The sequence below is a fragment of the Ambystoma mexicanum genome, chromosome 8 (assembly GCF_040938575.1).
Source record: "Ambystoma mexicanum isolate Mex_15411 chromosome 8, UKY_AmexF1_1, whole genome shotgun sequence".
Lineage (NCBI taxonomy): Eukaryota > Metazoa > Chordata > Amphibia > Caudata > Ambystomatidae > Ambystoma > Ambystoma mexicanum.
The window spans coordinates 1,630,942,393-1,630,962,185 of NC_090929.1; the positions used below are offsets into that span (position 1 = coordinate 1,630,942,393).

A 19,793-nucleotide genomic window follows, 5' to 3' on the forward strand; every position below is an offset into this window, starting at 1 on the left:
GGGGTTCATTGTCAACAGTTCTGTCTCAATATTATTTGCCTTGAGATATTCTTTACATCGAATTTTGCATCGTTTCAGGCTTTTATCCTTCATCTCCGTTGATTTATTCAGAATATCGATGATTTTCCACATAGCCGTTGATGTCATCGATTGGAGCATTAACTCATGTCTTATCGTGTTGCACGATTTGGCAGCTTCAATACCTTTCTCCAAAAGAATCCCTCAGACTCCCCATGTTTTCCAAGACAGGTTTAGTAGTGACGCCGACCCATACCTCAAGACTGCCACCACCTTTTGTTTGTAAAAAGTAAGGATTGGAATCATTGAGAAAGTTCCATATCGTCTATGCAGGGCTCTCCTCTGGTTTGTTAACTTTTCTTTAGTCAGCAGGTATTGGCCTTGTTCGTTTACATTTTTATTAATCTGTACTCCTAAATAGATTATAGAGTTTACCATTTCCAGCTTCTGACTTTTGATGATCCAATTAACGACTTTCTCTTTTTTTTTTGAGTGCCAGGACATCATTATCAAGATCTTGGATTTATTCACGTTTACCTTTATTTCATTTTCATCCATCCAGGTAATCTTTGAAAGCATCTGCCAGGAGGACCCCTCTAATTCATCCATTTCGTCCAAATCCTCCCAAACCATGCTTCCTGCCTCACTGGTGCCTGATTCTACATTCCAATCAACTTTCGGGGCTGGACCTGCAGTGAATCTAAATTGGGCGTTGTTTTTTGAGTTCTGAGGCTCCAGGTAATCGGGTAGCTTCTCCCATTCTGCCAGAGTGGTTGAACCCACATTTTTCTCCTCCCCGCACTCCATCTCCTTTACTTGTTTTGGGTGGGGGTCGAGGGAGTTACAAGAGCCCACTACACCAGCAGCAGTCTTCTACCTTGAATGGGAGCCTCCCCGCTGGGATCATTCTCCTCTCCCTCCCTCTCATCTTCATAATAATCGCAATTTTTTTTTCTGTCTGGTTTGGGGATTTCACGTATGGCCGAAACAGTGTTTGTCACCTTTTCATTCCCACAGTCCTCCACAGAGGTCTCTAGACCTTCTGTATATACAGTTGGACTTTTAATGTGAGCTGTTGGGATTTCCCCCTCGGTGATCGGCTCCGTGGGGGGTCTTGGGGCTGATCCCCCCTCAGTTTCTCCTCCAGCCTAATATGCAGCGGATGTTCCTCTTGGTTTCCCTCAGCCGGTGGCGTCCCCAAAGTCGGGAGTTTACTGACAACTCTTCTATCTGGGGAGTAGGGGCGTTCTCAGAACAGAGTTCATACCCTTCCAACCCAGCACTTAGTTCCTGCACTTGGGACAGGCACGCAGACACCCTACTGTTGTCTACTTTCACGCAGTTTGCCAGTGGGGTCTTGTTGTTAGCAGTCCTCTGCTCCGATTCCTCAATCTTGTTCAGCGCCTCTGTCGGAGTTTTGATCCGTACCGGTGACTCACGGGTGCCAAACATCAAGGCAAATATCTTTGGGTCGCATTTACAGACGGGGGTGGTGTTAGTGTGGGGAGTGAGGACACACGTTGTCTCACCTGGAGTCTGGTTCAGGAACCCGACTGCTCCCCCGCTGTCTGGATTACGTCAGCAGCTGGTCTCTTCATCATCGTGCAACTCTTCTTTGAAGGTGCAAACACCAGACAACACCACTTACGCACCGCTTTCGCAGTGGGTAGTGGTTTTAAGCAGTTTTTTTCAGCCATGTCACTGGATTCACAGCAGCTCCACCTCCAATTGCTTAAAGGGCCAGAAGTACGCCCAAACACCGGACAACAACACACTTACGCACCACTTTGTATTGGAAATATCTCTGCTAATGACTCAAGCTTGAAACTCTTGGGCTCATCTAATGCACTCTGTGCTCTCTGCTAATTTTCAATAGCCAATCACATGCAGGGCCTTGTAATTCAACCCCTCTGTCTCCCTGCTTTCCACCAATCACCTGAAGCGTGCTTCTGAACAGGAGAAATCTGATGAACTACTTATGGGCGACGGGCCAAAGCTCTACCAACTATCAAGTTACATGTTTCCAACACCACAAAACCCTTTAGCTTAACAAAGCCAGGCACTTAAGACGTGCAATGCGTGTTGACAGAGGGAGTTAACATGAAGGTGTAATGAACACAGTTGTGGGGGGTGGGTTGGCATCAGAATGAGAATAGGCAAGGCAAATAAATGAACAGCTGGTACTTAGGCCATTTTCTGCCCAATCGTTGCCAGTTTTCATGTCAACCAGAGAGTGCTTCCTGACACCCCCTTCTCTCTATCGTTTACCTGTAGTAATGTTTTGCCATATAGGTGGGGTAGCACCACTAAATGCACAAAAAACAATAGTATCAATGAGTGTCTACTAGGGTGGAAAATGTAAGATTATGGATGTGCCTTATTAATGGATGTGTGTCTTGGTATCAGACCTTTAGTGTTGAATACTTGAGGACAAACTGTTACACAAAGGCTTTCAAACGCTTCTTTTGACCACTCATATTGCTTAATTTTCCATAGCGCCTATTTTAATCTTTGCAATTTAATGTTTAATGACAAAGTCCTTGGCTTTCCAGGCTATCGGTACAGAGTGTCTGTCACAGTCACCGGCAGCTCTAGCGTGCAAGGGTATTTCAACCTGGCTCTCTATGGAAGTAAGGGGAACACACGGCAGTATCAAATTTTCAAGTAAGTTTGTGTCAATTTGATATACAATTGTTTTGCTTTTTTATCAATGCAAGTGATAAAAAATGACTGGCTGTACCCGGTGCATCCTACACCATTCTAACACTCTCCCCCATTCTCGCTCTCTTTGTGCTTCTTTCTCGGTCTCCCTCTTGTTCTCTCTTTGACATTCTCCACCTCCCTGTCTCCCGCTTGTTCTCTCTTTGACACTCTCCACCTCCCTGTCTCCCGCTTGCACTCTCGTTCACTTTATTTCTCCGTTCTTCTTTCTCTATGTCTCCCCCTTGTTCTCTTTCACTGTTGATCTTTCCCTCTCTTTCTCTCTCTCTCTGATTCTTTCTGTCTCCATCTTGCTCTCTCTTTCACGCTGTCTCTCTCGCTCTCACTGGTTCTCTATTTCTCACTATATTTCTGTCTCGACTGGGGCGCTTTGCATAGTCAGGTGCGCAGTTGCTGGTGCCATCCCAGCCATTGTGTTCTTGACAGTTGCGATTGCAGGAACAAATATGTCTTTGCAGGGCGTCAGGGGGAGGGGCGGGGAAGGATGGGGTGACTTTTTTGCAAAAGAAGCTTTTTAAAAAATTCAAAAAAGTAGATTCTTTTATTGCATTGCACTGGCGTAGATTGGCTCTTTTTAAACTTGTTTACAATGTTTATATCTAACTAGCTGATTTAGCCGGCGTTGCCTGGGATTTCATTGCCTCGTAGGTACTATTTGTTAGAAGGGTAGCTTTACGGAAAGGCTCCATAAGAAGGGTGAAAAGAAATATTCACTAAATTTTTCCAGTATTAAGTTCTTAAAAAATGTTTCCGTATAAAGACTACCCAACAAAATGTGTGGTTCTTCTTAAAAACTCATCCTGAAACATATAACTGTACATGAGTACAACATGGATGTTCCTGAGCAGCATGACGGGTGACATGATGCCAACGGTGCCAACAACTATGGACCTATAGATTGATATTACCAAAGTGCATGTTTATTGTCAGGCTTTTATGAAGAACATTTTTTCTTTTGCCAGTTGGTGCAAAGATATACAACTGATTTGGGTAACGCCCTCAAGAACACACAACACATAACTGCCTGTGGGAGAAAGATGGAGATTCCAAGTTGGTACCAGTGCACTTGATTGACTGGCCCTGTACCTTGTTGATCGTGATACCGAATCCCAGCCTGACCGGGAACTGTAGGCACTTGAAACTGAACGGCAGTTAAGTTGTCTGTCAGAATGAGTGCAATGCGGGGGATGAAAACATTGTCTCCTTTTCCCTTCCCAGTCAACACTGACGCTTCAAGTACGTTGGGCAGAAATGTTATGACGGACAGCCTTGTGCCAGTACACAGCCTAGCTGGTTAGAGATTGCCAAGCAGCATGATGAGTGACCCAACTTTCAGTCAAGGATCATGTGGTGGCGTTCCCAGGGAATCGAGTCGAGTGAGTTGAGGAATTCTGTGGGATAGTTTACGGCTTCGTCGGTAGGTTTATTTGTTTAGATTGCGCCAGAGCCCACAGGCATCAGGGCGCAAACACAGCACAGGAAGACAGATAGACCAACATATTACAATCTAAACAAACAGCAGGGTCTTGAGGCTTTTCCTAAAAACAGAATTGTTTTCTTCCCAGCGCATCTCCACAGGGAGTTTAGTCCACATCGCCTCTGCCAGTGAGGCGAAGGAACGCCCATTACCTGAAGCTCGTTTGCATCTTGGCTGGGTCAGACGTATCGAGACCTTTGACCGAGTAACTTGGGTAATGCGTTCCAGAACCAATCTTTCCTTTAGGTATTGAGGTGCTTTTCCATATAGACACTTATGTACAATAGTATTTAATTTTAAACATATTCTAGCCTCAACTGGAAGCTAATGCAACTCTCTTCTGTGTATAGAAACTGGGTCCTGTTTCTTGGTACCCTTAATGATCCGCACAGCGTCATTCTGGAGTATCTGGAGTCTCTTTACACATCCCTTACTAGCTCTTACCGGCTTCGTCGGTATCCACCACCGATTGAGTTGTACTAAGTAACTGTGCTTGGAAGCATATCCTGAATCTAATTATCGATTTCATTGACAGAATGATTTTTAGCTGCAAGGATGGCTCGTTCACACAGCCACTCGTGAAAAAAAACACTTTAGCACCATTCATAAGAGAGTAACAGAAATATCTGTCACACCTCTTTATATAGCAACAATTTGGAAACTTTTGGAATGCTACCAGCCTTCACCTTCGTCTCTCAGGTCCATTCACCTCCCATCCGCCTCGCCTTCACCTCCCATACACCAACGCTTCACTAAGCCATAACCAATTTAAGTTGTGTTAGCAAAAAACTATGAAATTCCATGGAAAAACGTTGTTACAGGGACATTATGGTTACAGGTAAAACCGAAAACCCCCTGAAATTCGACAGTTATGGTAAGCTAAGCAACCATAACTGGCACCATCACTGTGCACTGCTAAGACTAACGCCCTTAACATCAAAGATGACATCACAAGTGTAATTTATGACATCACTGATGACATCACACCTGAAATTATTTTTGATGTAAAGTCCCTACAAGGGGTTGTGTTTATAATGTTGGTAACATGATGTCAGGGAGGATTGTATAATGTTAAAGATGTAATAACTAGCTAACAATTCAAGACTCACTACACACTTGTGCTAGAACAAAGTTTACATATGAAGACCCACAATGGATACAAATTAGAGGCACATACAGGGAAACTAAAGTAAAAAAGAAAGAAACAGCATCATCAGAAAATGTTAATAGCATTAAAGTTTATTTTCATGTGTTCAAATGAATTGTGTGTTTGAAGCCTGCCTATTACCCCTTGTGTGTGCACCTTGAGCTGAGACCAAACCGTAAAGGAAAGTACTTTAAGAACATATGAAAAGGTTAACGTCTAGAAATACAGCACCTTTTGAATTTAAATATTGTGACTCTCAGTGACCAAAACAACAGGCTTAGATATTTCAGTGACCAAAAATAAGTGGGCCACATATGTGATGTCATCAGTGATGTCATCAATGATATTTGTGATGTCATCTTTGATGTTATGGGTGTTAGTCTTAGTAATGCACGGTAGTGGCGTGAGTTATGGTTGCTTAGTTTACCCTAACTGTCAAATTTCTGGGGGGTTTCGGTTTTACCTGTAACCATAACGTCCCTGTAACAAAGTTTTTCCATAGAATTTCATAGGTTTTTGCTAGTGCAACTTAACCATGACGTTCCTTTAACAATGTTTTTGTAAGTGAATTTCATAGGTTTTTAGTATGCCACAGGAAGCAGAACGTTGCTTTAGCATAGCATTTTCTGTAAAGAGGATAGGTATTTCGTACAGCAACATAACCATAACATTCCGTTAACAACTGTTTGTTACTAATTCTTTGGCTGCACTCATGATAAACGTGTGGAAAGGGCATATTGTCTGGTGTTTGCATGCATTTGCGTTATCCCTTACTTTTCCGAATAGTGTTGGCGTATTGTACCAATTATAGATGTACATAGTAAATGTTGTGTAGTGTGGCAGTAGGCTCTCTTTTTGTGTTAATAGGGCATGATAAATCTGTGCCGCACAGTACTGGCCTGGATAAGTACTGTTAGGCAGAGTTATATGCAGTACCCTTTGGGAACACCACACACAATTAAGACGACAAGTGACAGTACACATTCACCTTTGGTACAAGCCTGTACTCCACAGTAAAGTGGTAGCGATGGCTGAGCAGCCAGACTTATCTCAAGAGCAAGTGAGCAGTATCAATAGTTACACAAAGGACAGCAATTACTATGATTCAAACAAACACTGATTCAAGGTTTATGAGCAAAAGAATATACATTTATTTACACATCAGTTGTATAACATCTCACTAAAGCAAAGCAGTTGAAAAATCACACTCTTAATAAACCACACCACTCCCAATAGATTCTGGACAAGTTAAGCTAAAAAATGAAGTGTGAGCAAAATGGCACTCCAACAATTTAAAAGGGAGGGAAAGACGAAGTTAGATACAAATTGAGTAGCACCAACAGGTAAGTAAGCAGGGCAATCTAGAAAGAGGAACTACAGTGATGGAATCAAATCAAAAAGGCTTATGGCCAAAGTCAATAGGACAAAAGTCTTTTGCTCAAGATCACACAGTTCAGGGTAGTTTGCGGTTAAATATTTGCCAAGAGTTCCGGACGAAGTTGGTCGGCAGAAAAGTTAGTTGAAAGAGTAGAGAAGGACAAGCCCTTGGATTGGCGAAAGGTTTCACACAACTTCACCGCAGATGGACGAAACGAACAACCAGATTTCCACAGTACCTTTAAATGGAGAAGAAGCCGTAGCTGAGGCGGACGTTCCTGGCAGTTCCTGCAGGCTCACAGTTCCTGAAGCAACTGTCGGATTGACATGAAGTAGGAAGACTGGAGGGTCCTGCACTGCCTAGGGAAGAAACCAGCAGCAGAGCAAAGCAACAAATAAAAGGTGTGCTCCTTAAAACCCAAGCAGGATCCAACCTCCCTGGCTATCTGGCCCACTGTAGCTCTATATAGCGGTATCGACCAGAGGAGGGAGTCCTGGCTTGCAGTTTGGGCGAACCGGTTGGTCCTACCAGCTCAGGGTAAGAAGATTCCTGGAGGATCCTCTCTGTCATTGGAGTCTGAAGATTCGGACCTGCAGCAGGGCTTCACCGGGCGGTTCAGTCATTGTAGGGGTCCTCTTCCATCAGTTCCTCGTCGGTTCTTTCTTTCCAGTGGCGACTCTGTCTTTCCAATCCCAGAGACCTGCTTTTTATGCAGTTTTCCCCCATTCACACAGCCTGGCTGTCAATCACACAGCAGGGTGGCTGTCCGGGCGGGACAGTCACCTAGCCATTCAAACAGGAGTGCGACTTGGGTTACCAAGGGAACCCATGGCAGGAGTCCTAAAACCCCTCCCTCACATCTTGCCTACCCAGACTTACAGGCACCTAAGGAGGACTTTTGCGGTGAAGCCTGTGAAAAGACGGTGAACAAAGGAACCAAACCTGGTTTGGCGTGCAGAGTAAAACACAAGAAAAACATTTTCATAAAGAAATGGCGAATAAACCCAGCTGGAACCGTATAAAAACGTATATGGTCCAGCGGGTTAAAGTTCGAGGCTACCAAGATAGCCTAAAACAATACCAAGGTTATTTAAGATAACCACAGTAGGAAAAATAGGGTAGTTACCACTGCCACCAACCAAGTCTTGATGAAAAGGGCGTGAAACAATACTCCAAGAGAAACAGACAAAAAGGGATAAGTATTAACCCTTTCCAGTACTCTATGTAAGATAATTTGCACTGGGTCTGTGGATTTATAAAGAGACTAATAAAGTCTCTTTATAAATCTATGTAGTAGGTGAGGCTCCACAGTCTACGAACACCAGAATGTGAAAACATATACAGCAAAACACATGTAAGAGTAGGAAAAAAGGCTCACACTCTTACCAGGTGAAAAAAAGGAATCCTAGAAATCCAGCAAAGCTGCTGAGGGACTCAGTAGGTAAGGGAAATTAGCCATTCTGGTGAATTCTCCCTAACAAGTACAAATGAGCAATATGGATGTTTTCTAGGGACACTGCACCTGGTTGGTGTATGTACAATCACACTACAAGTATCCATAGGACTCCATTAATGGCCACATGGCTGCATCTTCAAATGCACTTTTAAGTAGTTGTGGAAGCGCATGTGTTTCCATTCCACACCTAGACCCAGGCATAGGTCATCCATTGTATGCTGGTAACACCGCCCCTGTCGCCAGCCCTACCTAAACATGCAGTAGGCTATCGCATTTATAGTACTGCTGCCGACTTCGTGGGTGGCTCTGCAAACCTACCAGTGTGTGGCTACAGTACTCCTAACTGTATAACGGCCACTGTTAAACAAGGAACAGCAAACTGCATTGTCACGTGCCCGTGGCTGTGTTAAATGTTGCATTAATCTCATTTATCTGCTGCTTGCCATTCCATGACCCGTGAAACAAATTTGTGTCTGGACTCAGCGGTGTGACTGAAAGTATCAAGTATTTGAAGAAAACATGTAACTGCAGGTGGACAGTTTGTACTTAGTCTGCAAAATGGCAAAGCTGCTGCACCTTCCTCACACACATACTAGTGCATGTAAAGGCAATTAAGGAAACAGCCAAATTTGGCAGAGCGCAAACAACCTTAATGCCGGTTAGAAAAGTGCTGTAGCTGCATGGGTCGCACAGAATAAATGACTTCCTCCTGCACGTAATGAAGCTGTGTTTCCAGTCCTTGTAAACATTCTTGTATTACACAATGTAAGTATATCCGTGAATGCTACCCCTAACACTAATGGCGTAGCATAAAGTGTTTCTACTGCATATGACGACAACTGAAAACAAAGCACAAGGGACTAGTCGTAAGGCTACCGCCCTAGCAGTATGTACGGAGGGTACTTTCATGGTAGTTTAGAGAATGGGTACTCCCTGTTTTTGATAACGGGGGGTCGACACTATCGAAGGGGAGACTTATATATAGAAAAATAACAAAGATAGGTCAACTACCCCTTCCTTTTGTCCCTAAGTAGCAGCAGGTCAATTCCAAGACAATCTAGTGGACTCTCAGATTGATAAGGGCCACAATTTATTACAGTTGATATAATATATTCTTTTATTTCAGTGCATCCTCTGCACAACTTAAAAAAGGACTGTAAATAGGTCCTGTACAGAAAAACTAAAAACAAAACTGTGTTGACCACTTACAATCTAGTTGGTGTAGTTACACCGTATCAAACAAATCAAATCAGCAAAATATTTGTATGTTGTTTTTAAGAAAGGGAAAGAACAGTATAAAATCCTGTTGCAAAGTGCTATTTGTTCACAAATTCAAGGTTCAGAGACCCTGATCACTTCTGCATTTGTTAATGTGACAAAAGTCTACGTGGACTGCTGTTTCTTTGTTCATTTACCACATATCTGCAACCTCTCGATATTACTCTATAATATGGATACAAGGTATATATAATGTTGTACATTCAACAAAGATAGCCTTTATGTTTGTTGGTATAGATAGAGACATAGGAAAAAAGATAGTAACAAGTTCCTAATATTAAGTCGACATATGTTTCGGCCATATAAACTCATACACATCACTCTCCCAGTGACGTTGGTTTTGTTGGTACAGGCCGTCTACAGGACAGAACAGCAAGTTTTTTGAAAACATGTAATTTATACTTTCCCAGGTTCAATATTTCTTGTGTTACAATCTAAAACATTTAAAAAGAAATATTTTTTAGAAGATTTGCTAAAAAAGGACTGATTTACAGTTGTCTTTAAATTGTGGCTATGGCATATTTTTGTTTGTGCCACTACATGGACTAACCTGTTTTAACTCAAATTTCTTTGGGACATTTTAGGAGAATATCTGGATAAGACTTTTCTTGACAACGTCAGGCTCCTTATCGGATGCTTAATTCAGGAGGCGTGTTCATTCCATACCTATGGGTGCACATGCCTCTGTCAATATTGTTATCATTCCTTTTTGGTTAAATACATTATCATGTACTAAATAAGGCAATTCTTTTGCATTAAAGAGATACCTTATACATGTACTGGAGACTGGTTATTCTTAATTTGTCTCTGTGGCGTGATTATGGTCAGCAGTCTTGATTCTATTGGTGTGTTGATGACTGCACCTCTGCTAGATACACATATGCACCGTCTATAATGGAAAAACACAACAAACACAGATACCCCAATTTACGTTAGTTTCTTTGTGCGGGGACTTGTATTTTTGTGTACAAGAGCAAACTGTCACTCATAAAATGCCTTTAGGTATAACGGCATCAACTATTCGGAGAACTTTTATCCTCTGCTTGTATTTATGTTTTCTAATGGCGTGTGGCCACCAAAAGAGGCGCAGCTTTCACGTTAAGGTTAAAGACAGTCCAAAAAGGTTCACCAGGTTGTTTAAAGGGCAATGTGGTAATACTGGGACGAGCCTTGTTTGTGCAGTTATCATTCAAAAAGGTTTGAGTGTACAGTTCTACCTTCAAGGGGGAGCGTCATTATTTTTAAATTCCTGATACATCTATAGTTTCCGCTTACCTCACACAGCTCACTCGAATGCTCCTGCTTATTCAAAACTCCTGCTTTTTATAAATGCCTGCTAGCGCGTACCGGGCAGCGGGATGCATACATATTCAACCTTCTTTTCTAGAATAGGAAGGGACGGTCACGTGACCATGCGTGATGCGCACATTTGATTAGTCCAAAGAACGACACAATGTACAGCACTGTTTCTAATGTTCCATGATCTGCCTTAATAATTTCTAAATCTAGAAACGGAACCTTAGTTGTGTTATATTCAATGGTAAATTGGATGCAAGGGCTTTGAGTATTGAGCCTCTTGTGAAAGTCCATCAGTTGAATGATTGAACCTCTCCAGACCATACAAACATCATCGATGTATCTGTGCCAAGCTCGAATGTTGGAGCTAAAGGGATTGTTAAGGTGGTAAATAGAATTGATCTCAAAATGGTCCATATACAGATTCGCCAGGTCAGGGGCAAAAGTGGCCCCATACTGGTGTCCTGTAATTGATTGGAAAAAGTTTTTTCATACAAAAAGAAATTCTCCCTTAATGCTAAGGGGTGTTAGGGCAGCTATTACTTGCGCTTTCCCTTTCATATACCTTTTTGATAAATGTAATTAATATGACCAATTTTAAACAAATAGTGAGTGAGAAGTGTATATTTTTTCACCAGACCTCACTTTTTGTGCACGACCATTGGTACAGTCCACGCTATTTTCCGTTTACTACAAGAAAATGTCCTTATACCTACCCACTCGACCAGAGTATTGAGATGAAAAATGCCTTTCTGAGGTCTTTTTGCCTTTCCTGACGTGCAACAGAGGTAATTTGTGTCTTTGTCTGGCGCCAGCCTCTATTTTTCGTTGCTGCATGCAGCACCCTACAGCACGTCTCTAATATGAAATTACACATTTTTAGCATGCAGTTTTGCCATCCACCAATAATCCCAGCCTCCCAGCAAACGTGTACTATTCAAACGTGCGCATCACGCACAGTCACGTGACCGTCCCTTCCTATCCCAGAAAAGAAGGTTGAATATTTATGCATCCCGCTGCCTTGTACGCGTAGCAGGCATTTATAAAAGGCAGGAGTTTTGAATAAGCAGGAGCATTCGAGCAAGCTCTGTGAGGTAAGCAGAAACTATAGATGTATCAGGAATTTAAAAATAATGACGCTCCCCCTTGAAGGTAGAACTGTACACTCAAACCTTTTTGAATGATAACTGCACAAACATGGCTCGTCCCGGTATTACCACATTGCTCTTTAAACAACCTGGTGAACCGTTTTGGACTGTCTTTAACCTTAACATGAAAGCTGCACCTCTTTTGGCGGCCACACGCCATTAGAAAATATAAATACAAGCAGAGGATAAAATGTCTCCGAATCGTTGAAGCCGTTATACATAAAGGTATTTTATGAGTGACAGTTTGCTCTTGTACACAAAAATACAAGTCTCCGCACAAAGAAACTAACGTAAGTTGGGGTATCTGTGTTTGTTGTGTTTTTCCATTATAGACGGTGCATATGTGTATCTAACATAGGTGCAGTCATCAACACACCAATAGAATCAAGACTGCTGACCATAATCACGCCACAGAGACAAATTAAGAATAACCAGTCTGCAGTACACGATAATGTATCTCTTTAATGCAAAATAATTGCCTTATTTAGTACATGATAATGTATTTAACCCAAAAGGAATGATAACAATACTGACAGAGGCATGTGCACCCATAGGTATGGAATGAACACGCCTCCTGAATTAAGCATCCGATAAGGAGCCTAACGTTGTCAAGAAATGTCTTATCCAGATATTCTCCTAAAATGTCCTGAAAAAATTTGAGTTAAAACAGGTTAGTAAATGTAGTTGCACAAACAAAAATATGCCACAGCCACAATTTAAAGACAAATGTAAATCAGTCCTTTTTTAGCAAATCCTCTAAAAAATCTTTCTCTTTTAAATGTTTTCGATCGTAACACAAGAAATATTGAACCTGGGAAAGTATAAATTACATGTTTTCAAAAAACTTGCTGTTCTGTCCTGAAGACGGCCTGTACCAACGAAACCAACGTCACCGGGTGTCATGATCTCTGCTTCCAAAAGGTCAGGACTTACCCAACTCCCTTGGAAGCAGACCCATAACCCAGGTTCTGAGTGCCAACCAGTCCCAATTGGGACCTTTTGGACCCTGTCCTGGCGCCAGTGGCACCAGGCTCATAAATATGCCCAGTCCCAGCGCTGGAAGCGCCGGGCTCATAATGCTTGGGTGGACTTACCTGCAGCAGACCATGCTGCTTACTTACCTGCCAGTTGAGCCTCTAATCCTCTTCTGTTTGGGACTACTTTTCCTGTTGGGTGGGGCAGGAGCCACTCCCTAGGTTCAGAACACTGGAACTCTTCTGGAAAGCAGGAACTCTTTTCTTACCTAGGCGAGGCTGTGGAAGGAGACACCTAAGCACTACAGGAAGCTATTTAAACCACACCCGATGGATGAATCTTGCTTTGCGTTATTCTGCATCCTCTGCAGCAGAACGCTCATCGTGTCTTCTGCATCTGATCCTGGGCCTAAGGGAAAAAGGCTTACCATCCTGAATCCAGTCTTCAGCAACACCTAAAAAGACAAGAAAGAACAGGTTAGCATTACGGTCTTCAGTGACAGCGCTTCTCTTACCTGGTCCATCGGCTGTCACCAACGCCTCGCGCTGCATTCCGGCATCTGAAAGACAAAGGCTTAGCTACTCTTCGCGTGCTCCGGAGGTCTTCGCACTGCATTCCGGCATCTGAAAGACAAAAGCTTACCAACCCTTTGCACGCTCCGGAGGCCTTCGGCGCTGCATCCCGCATCTGAAAGACAAAGAAGGTGCGTTTAAAGACATTGGGTAACTTTATTACTCACGTGCCATTACTCCTTCCCACGCCGAACCCAGTGGGTATTCCGGCACCCTTCAGCAGCTCCGAACTTGTACCTGCAAGATAAAAGGACAGTTAGTGCGCATCGTGAAGCAGGCAACAAGCGCTTACTTACGTGCTTCCAGGCGCTTCTATTCCTCACACGGGTTCCATCCTCAACTCACTTCAGCCTGTCATCCGCCATCGCCGGAGCCCTGCAAAACAAGAGACATCATTACAAAAGACTTTTAAAGACATTTGAAATACTCGGAACTTACCGTTCGTGCAGTAAACGATGGACAGCAGTCCTCTGAGGTCAAGAGGCCTGCACCCTTATCCAGTGAAGAAACTGGTTATGGCACCCTGCCCCGAGGCAGATGGAGAGCTCGGCGTTCACTTACCTAAGACATCTTACTCTTCGAGTCACACATACAGTGCACAGAGGTCCAGCCCAAAGAGCCAACCGTGTGTTACACATCACCTTTGAAGATACGGTATTCGCCCAGTCAAGACCGGCGCCTCTGCGGGAATCAGGTGAGCGTTACACCGGGAGAGTGATATGTATGAGTTTATATGGCCGAAACATATGTCGACTTAATATTAGGAACTTGTTACTAACTTTTTCCCTATGTCTCTATCTATACCAACAAACATAAAGGCTATCTTTGTTGAATATACAACATTATATATACCTTGTATCCATGTTATAGAGTAATATCGAGAGGTTGCAGATATGTGGTAAATGAACAAAGAAACTGCAGCTCATGTAGACCTTTGTCACATTAACAAATGCAGAAGTGATCAGGGTCTCTGATCCTTGAATTGGTGAACAAATAGCACTTTGCAACAGGATTTTATACTGTTCTTTCCCTTTTTTAAAAATACCATAAAAATATTTTGCTGATTTGATTTGTTTGATACGGTGTAACTACACCAACTAGATTGTAAGTGGTTAACAGAGTTTTGTTTTTAGTTTTTCTGTACAGGACCTATTTACAGGCCTTTTATTAAAGTTGTGCAGAGGGTGCACTGAAATAGAAGAATATGTTATATCAACTGTAATAAGTTGTGGCCCTTATCAATCTGAGAGTCAACTAGATTGTCTTGGAATTGACCTGTTGCTACTTAGGTACAAAAGAAAGGGGTACTTTCATGTACAGCATTTTTCACATCTGCTAGGGGGAAAAAGAGGGGAACTCCTGTAGGGGAGTGGAGCTGTAAAACGACCTTTGCAAACTAAATGCTGCGCTACAGACCCTTACCCGGCAAAGGACACTGTATTGTGCATGTACTGCAATGCGCTACTGTACTGAGGGAAGGTACTTGGAAGGGCGTGGGAACGGTTCTTATGGGAGCATTACAATGACTGGCGCCTATGTAGGTGAGGACCACCCTATAATTCCGTCTCCCGGCACATCCCCTATAGTATCCAGACAGCTGGTGCCCCTTCTGTACCGGACCTTTCCTGCCGTTCCTTCTGTGGCATGTGTGAGAACAGAATAATAAATGAAAATGAACTCTGAAAGGGAAAAAGGTAAATAAAAAAAAGCACCTTTCACAGATCAACAACAGAATTGCCAATGCACGCATGCAGGGTGGGAGGTGTGGCAGTGTGGTAAACACTGTAGTTCAATCAGTTACAAAGGGGATCACTGTACAAAGAGTTTTTTTTTAGGTGTTCGAGAGCATTTTCAAGAGAGCCACAGCGCAACACTAAGTACAAAAAACATGTCAACATGTCACTACGTTCAAGAAGGGCACCAAACCAATTTAGATGAGGTGTGCAAAAATCCAGATGGCCAGCATAGTAAGAAAAACTTTATAGCTGGGGAAAAGTATTTGTGCTGTGAAACATAATAGTCCCATGGGCGAAGGATGCCATTGGCACATGTCAAGCAAAGCCACAAATACTCTTCTTTGCAATGTACCGCGCTGTCATCATTCACGGACCAAATAGGAAATGACGCTGCCACATCGGTGGCTGAAAAATGTGATAGAAACGTATGCAAGAGATCTGAAACAAACGCATGACTGGGCAAGTGCCTCCTTCATAGCAAACAGCACTTAAGGTTGTGTAACATGCGGCGCCATTTTCCCTGCACAATGAACAGCAATAATATTGGCATGATTGCAAGAACCCAAAATCTGGCACTTCCTTGTAGCTACTCCATAGCACTAAACATGCACATGATAGATTGCAAAATGAGTAGCCACTGCACAGTGTTTTCCATTCACTTTCACTCAATGTATGTCGGAATCCCCTAAAACCCGCACGTAGTGCCTCGTGAAACACACAGCCATAACCGCACCCTCTGCATTTCTGTTGACAAATACACTGTGTACCACAACCTGTCCGTACAGACCACACCCAAAAACTTCCTTGCCCAATCCAGTAGCCTCTGCAGGCCAATTTATATGGCCGTCCTCTGCAAAAGGGGCGTATGTAACACGTGTCACCCTGCAACTATCGCAATATTTGCTGACTTTTTCTGCTGGGCGCATGTGGGAGTGGGGGAATAACTTTCAACCAGGGGAGCAGACGTCCTTAGGTGTGGTGGCTCATAAAAGAACCTTTGTTTTTTTTGTTTTTTTTATTTGGTAAAGGTGCTTCCGTGGAAACACTTTTTTTTGTGGTCTTCATAAGTAAATGTGTGTTTTCAACGTCAGCTCACATTCTTATAGTAGGGTCTTCGCTGCAGATTGTGAAACAACATTTAATTGCCACTGTGCGACAAAGACATGCCATTTGCCTTGAAAAGGTGTATGTATCGCAAACCCATGTTCTCATTCTGACAAGAGAACATTCCAGCAGCACTCACAGTCACACATGCTTCTGTTGATGAGACCCCTTCCGACCTCTGGCTGGCGACAGGAATCCTTGGTATACTTCCACACTATTCTCGGGGGTATACATGAGAAAAGCACCTTGGCAGTAGGAAAAATTCACTGCACTGCTTTCATCATAATCTTCAGTTGACTAAACACACAAGAACAAGGAATTTAACCCAGAATTAAGGCACCAAAGTGCACAATCACAAAATGTACAGTTGCCGAAGAGGCCACGCGTCGACATTCTAGAATCAGTCAGCCGAAACAGCAGGATTCGACACTACACCACAAAGCGTCCACTCCCTCCAAACCGAAATTGCCAGACAAGTCTTCTTGGAGTGCATACACGCACAGATCTTCCACAAAGCCATCACCCACGACCAAAACGGTGCGTCTTGCCATGTTTGCCAGCCGCAGTACACAAAGTAATGGGGAAACTGAATGCTGCCCTTTCTTGTGACGCACACCCAGAGCACCTGATTGGCCAAAATCCATAGTCCACCATGGTGAGCAATGCAAAATGTGTCACGTGCCTTTCCACAATGAGCGCGAGCGCCGCGGTGAGGCAGGAGATTCCTTCTCCCTTTTGGAGCTCTTTCCTGGACATCCACCCTGAGCACCTCATTGGCCAAGGGCCAGAGTCCCATTTCCATTGGCCAACATGCTAAGAAGCACAGAATGTGGCATGTGCCTTTTTCCAAGTACATACGGGCCACGCCCCAGTACAGCAGGAGGAGTCCTTCGTATTGGTGCGCTTTCCTGTGACGCACACCCTGAGCACGACCTGATAGGACAATCGCTGCAGTCCCATTTCCATAGGCCAGCATGGTGAGAAGCGCTGAATGGGGCACATGCAGGTCCCCGAGTACGTCGACGGCTGGGCCTGAGTGAAGCAGGAGTCCCTCTTCCTATTGGCACACACCCTAAGCATGTGATTATACAATCTCCACATTTCCATTTTCGTGGCCGCCACTCACAAAATCCCTGGATGTAGCTTTCGCGCTGCATGCAGGGTGGGGGAATAACTTGCAACCAGGGTAGGGGTAGTTTGTGGTAAGTTTGGGATTCCTTCCTTTTTCCTCTTGGGAACTGGACCCACATGACAGCAACTAACATGTGATCTTCTCCTTTCATTTTCCTGCCATCTCATTTCCTTTCTTGTCCCCATCGGACGCCAGCTCCAGACTCCGAAGTGCAACTGCCATCCCATAGGAATATGACAGCGAGCGCACTACGCTCTGTGCCGCGCACCGTACACCCACCTGGTTGGGAGCCTCACGAGCGTGCCAAGGGGCATCGATGACGACTGCATCCAAGGTATTTCCTATTCGGAATACACAACCTTCGGGTTCTTTGCTTTTTTCAGACATGCCTGCACCAGCATTCCTTGTAAACAGTTTTCATTTAGCGACGGCTATTTTATTCTTCTCCTCTCTTTCCCTCCCCTGTGGTTGGGTGCTCCCACCCACAGACGCCCAAACAGGTTTTTTTTTGACAGGTAGTGCTCTACTACCCCCCCCCCCCCCTGATGCCAGACCATTGCTGATTGACGTCTATGCCAGTCTTTCACATGAGGATTGGCACAATGGAACTTTTCCAGAGCATGGGACTCTGTACCATGATAATCTCAAGATACTTATTCTAAACAGAGGTACCCATGAACCTCCCCTTGATCTGACATATTATCACACATGGTGACCAGTGCATGAGTTAGGTCCACATGTGGTGGTTTTTCCTCTTTCGGTGCATGGGTGACAGGAACAAACTCACTTCAATTCCTCTCCGTCTTTGTCTTTTAGAACAAAGTTGCCATGACACATAAAACACAGAGTTGAATAGACAACCTCGTTTCTTGTAGAGACAAAATTATTTCTTTCTCTATTTAGTTAAATTCACCTTTGACAAGCTGAGCTCAGCATTCACTTAGCTAACCAATGGAATTACATTTTATCTCTCTTTATTAGATTCTACATTTGTTTTGCAGAACTCATGACTGCTGCCCTGAGGAAGGCGGAACCTTTTACCTATTGTATTGTGGGGTTTTTTCCTGCCGAAGCGCAAGATTTGTGAGGGCACCACAGGTCTCTGGAATATATACAGGACATTAGACTCTTTATTTACTCCAATTCTTCCCCCACTGCGTTGGCAGATGAAACCTCGGTAAACAGAGTTGATCCCGAGGCCCACGGTTGATAAGTGACATCCATCAAGATGAGCCACACTCCAAGCACTTAGTTCAAGTGTTTTGTTTAGATCTAGTGGTTTCTCCACTCAGTGGCAAGGATTCAATACTCCTGCCCTCTCTCCCCCACCAACCCTAGTGTTATCTAAATTTCAGTTTTTCTTTGGTTTACATGATTGCCAATTTTTGTTTCTCTCTCCTGTTTGTCCCCTCCCCTCAATCTCCTTCTTTCGTCCTTGGGTGTTTGCCTTTGGACCAATGTATTATGATGATTTTTTGTACCAGACACATTTAGGTCTGTTTGTTTTTTAATCAATTAAGGATTCTGTTCATTAACACACATCAGCTGTATGTTAATAATATATATTTTTTACATAAATGTCCTTGAATGTCTGGTGTTGTTTTTGGTTTATTACTATTGTCTTCTAGCTATACACATGTTCATTTATTTTGCTTACTAGATTGAATACAGAATGGTTTTTGAATTCTCTTCCTTGTGTTGTTTCTTTCTCCTTGTCAAGAGGTTTGAATGTGATTGGTTTCAATGAAAAAGAAAAGAATTAAATTCCAGAATAAAAATGTTTACTTTCTGGATAGATAGAAGTTGACAGAGTGGTTATCCAAATAATTAAACCTAGTCTAAATCCTCTGGCACAGCAACAATTTCTCCTTTGGTGCAAACCATGTCAGCAAGTACGACAATCCACATACACACCAATGTCACCAGCACTCCTGCCCAACCTGTACAGCGCCATGGCGCTAAGCAACACCAAATTGCACCACTTAACATAAGGCCCATGTGGGCAGCTAACATTAAGCACAAACAAAACGCCCATGCATGAAAACAGGTCGCAATTACCAGAATCCACAAACACACGACAGCCTCTGCCACCAATACCCACAGCCATTCACAAAGTATTGTGTCACTAACCACAACATTTTCACAACATTGGGCGTACTTGAAGAAATCTGCACGCAGCACAGGCCGTGAACACACCCACAGCAATGTAATGCCACCATGCATGTCACCATGGCACCCAAGACCACCATCCACATACACACCACTGCCACTAGCACTCATACCCAACCTGCGCACTGCCACGCAGCTATGTAGCAACAAATTGCAACAGTGACCATAATGTGCAAAGAAAACACT

At 43.4% G+C, this 19,793-nt stretch overlaps 1 protein-coding gene across 1 annotated transcript in view; it reads left to right on the plus strand.

The window, feature by feature from the left end:
* LOC138473264 (pancreatic triacylglycerol lipase-like) overlaps nucleotides 1-19,793 on the plus strand; it is a 393,166-nt gene that overhangs the window by 322,652 nt on the left and 50,721 nt on the right. The window contains exon 10 of the mRNA XM_069611903.1: nucleotides 2,571-2,682. Within this exon, the coding sequence (XP_069468004.1) occupies nucleotides 2,571-2,682 (112 nt within the window). The remainder of the gene's footprint in view (nucleotides 1-2,570; nucleotides 2,683-19,793) is intronic.